This window comes from Fulmarus glacialis, unplaced genomic scaffold (assembly GCF_000690835.1).
Source record: "Fulmarus glacialis isolate BGI_N327 unplaced genomic scaffold, ASM69083v1 scaffold16053, whole genome shotgun sequence".
Lineage (NCBI taxonomy): Eukaryota > Metazoa > Chordata > Aves > Procellariiformes > Procellariidae > Fulmarus > Fulmarus glacialis.
In genome coordinates, this window is record NW_009205003.1 from 1 (window position 1) to 1,902 (window position 1,902).

The 1,902-nt window shown below is 50.3% G+C and overlaps 1 protein-coding gene across 1 annotated transcript; it reads left to right on the top strand.

The window, feature by feature from the left end:
• Positions 1-53: 53 nt before the first annotated feature.
• On the top strand, positions 54-1,412 carry LOC104074921 (zinc finger protein 271-like; the record flags this gene model as incomplete). Its single annotated transcript, XM_009575222.1, has 3 exons — positions 54-363; positions 448-922; positions 1,025-1,412. Coding segments are annotated over 3 exons (1,173 nt in total), but the record flags the coding sequence as incomplete, so codon positions are not given.
• Positions 1,413-1,902: the final 490 nt, after the last annotated feature.

The following is a 1,902-nucleotide window of genomic DNA, read 5'->3' on the forward strand; positions in this document are numbered from 1 at the left end:
CGAGGGGTTTGGGGGTACCACCACCCCACGGACGCCCCTATGGATGCTACGAGTGCGGGAAAGGTTTCGGCAGCAGTTCGGCTTTATTAACCCATCAACGGATCCATACGGGCGAAAAACCTTATAAATGCCCCGAATGCGGCGATCGCTTCAATCAAAATTCGGCGTTAGCGGCTCATCGGCGGATCCATACGGGTGAAAAACCCTATAGGTGCCCCGAATGCGGGAAAAATTTCGGTCACGGTTCGACGTTGGTTAAACATCGTAGAATACATACGGGGGAAAAACCTTACGTTTGCGAGGAATGCGGGAAAAGTTTCAGTATCCGTTCAACCCATATCCGACATCGGAAAACCCATACGGGTGAACGACCCTATAGATGTCCCGATTGCGGGAAATGTTTTAGCGATAGCTCTTACTTCCTTCAACATCAACGCCTTCATATAGGCGACATGCCCTACGCTTGCCGCGATTGCGGGAAACACTTTATATGGAGCTCGGCTTTAATTCGTCATCGGAGAATCCATACCGGTGAGAAACCCTATACGTGTCCGGATTGCGGGAAGAGTTTTAACGAGAATTCGACGTTATTACGGCATCGACGGATCCATACGGATGAGAAATTCTATAAGTGCACTCAATGCGGGAAGAGTTTCAACGATAGCTCTTCGCTGCTGCGTCACCAACGTGTCCACACCGGTGAAAGACCCTACCAGTGTTCCCAGTGTGGGAAGAGCTTCGTGGACAGCTCGAGGCTCATCTGTCATCAACGGATCCATACGGGCGAACGACCCTACGCGTGCCCCGACTGCGGGAAGAGCTTTACCGAGAGCGCTACGCTCATCACCCATCATCGTACCCATACCGGTGAGAAACCCTATACGTGTCCGGATTGCGGGAAGAGTTTTAACGAGAATTCGACGTTATTACGGCATCGACGGATCCATACGGATGAGAAATTCTGTAAGGGCACTCAATAGAAATTCTATAAGTGCACTCAATGCGGGAAGACTTTCAACACTAGCTCTTCGCTGATGTGTCACCAACGTGTCCACACCGGTGAAAGACCCTACCAGTGTTCCCAGTGTGGGAAGAGCTTCGTGAACAGGTCGAAGCTCATCTGTCATCAACGGATCCATACGGGTGAACGACCCTACGCGTGCCCCGACTGCGGGAAGAGCTTTACTGGGAGCTCTACGCTCATCACCCATCATCGGATCCATACGGGAGAGAAACCCTATACGTGTCCCGATTGCGGGAAGAGCTTCAGTCAAAGCTCCAACTTGGTGGCCCACCAACGTATCCATACGGGTGAACGACCCTATAGCTGCGCCCAATGCGGGAAGAGTTTTTGTCGGAGCTCGGATCTCGTCCGTCATCACCGGACTCATGTTGGGGACCACCAAAAATGAAGGGGGACGGTCAAGGTCACCCCATTTTCCAAGTTCCGTCACCAACGATGCTTCCTCCGGCTCCTTGTGGACCACGAAATGGCGTCAGCTCAGGAACCGCTTCGCTTCCCATCTAATATTTGAATTTTAATTTAATATTTTTTTTCCAAGCATCTTTAGGTTCGTTTTTACCAAAATAAGGCCAAAACCAAAAAAAAGTCTTTATCGCGGGATGGGACCCCGGCTATTTTTGGGGACCAAACATTCCCATGGAGTATTTTAGAGTGATTTTGGGGAGGGGGGATTTTCAACCTGCGCTGAAGGAAACGGGGCTACAAGGTGAGATTGAGTCATTTTGAGGTGAAAAAGAAAAAAAAAAACAAACCCCTTTCTCCTCTAGGATGCTGGTTTAGGAAGATTTCGACCCCAAAAATCGGCCTCTCCTCTTCCCGTCGCGGCATCAACGTCTGACTGAGCTGGAAAATTGGGGGGGGGATAACCTGAGATTTGA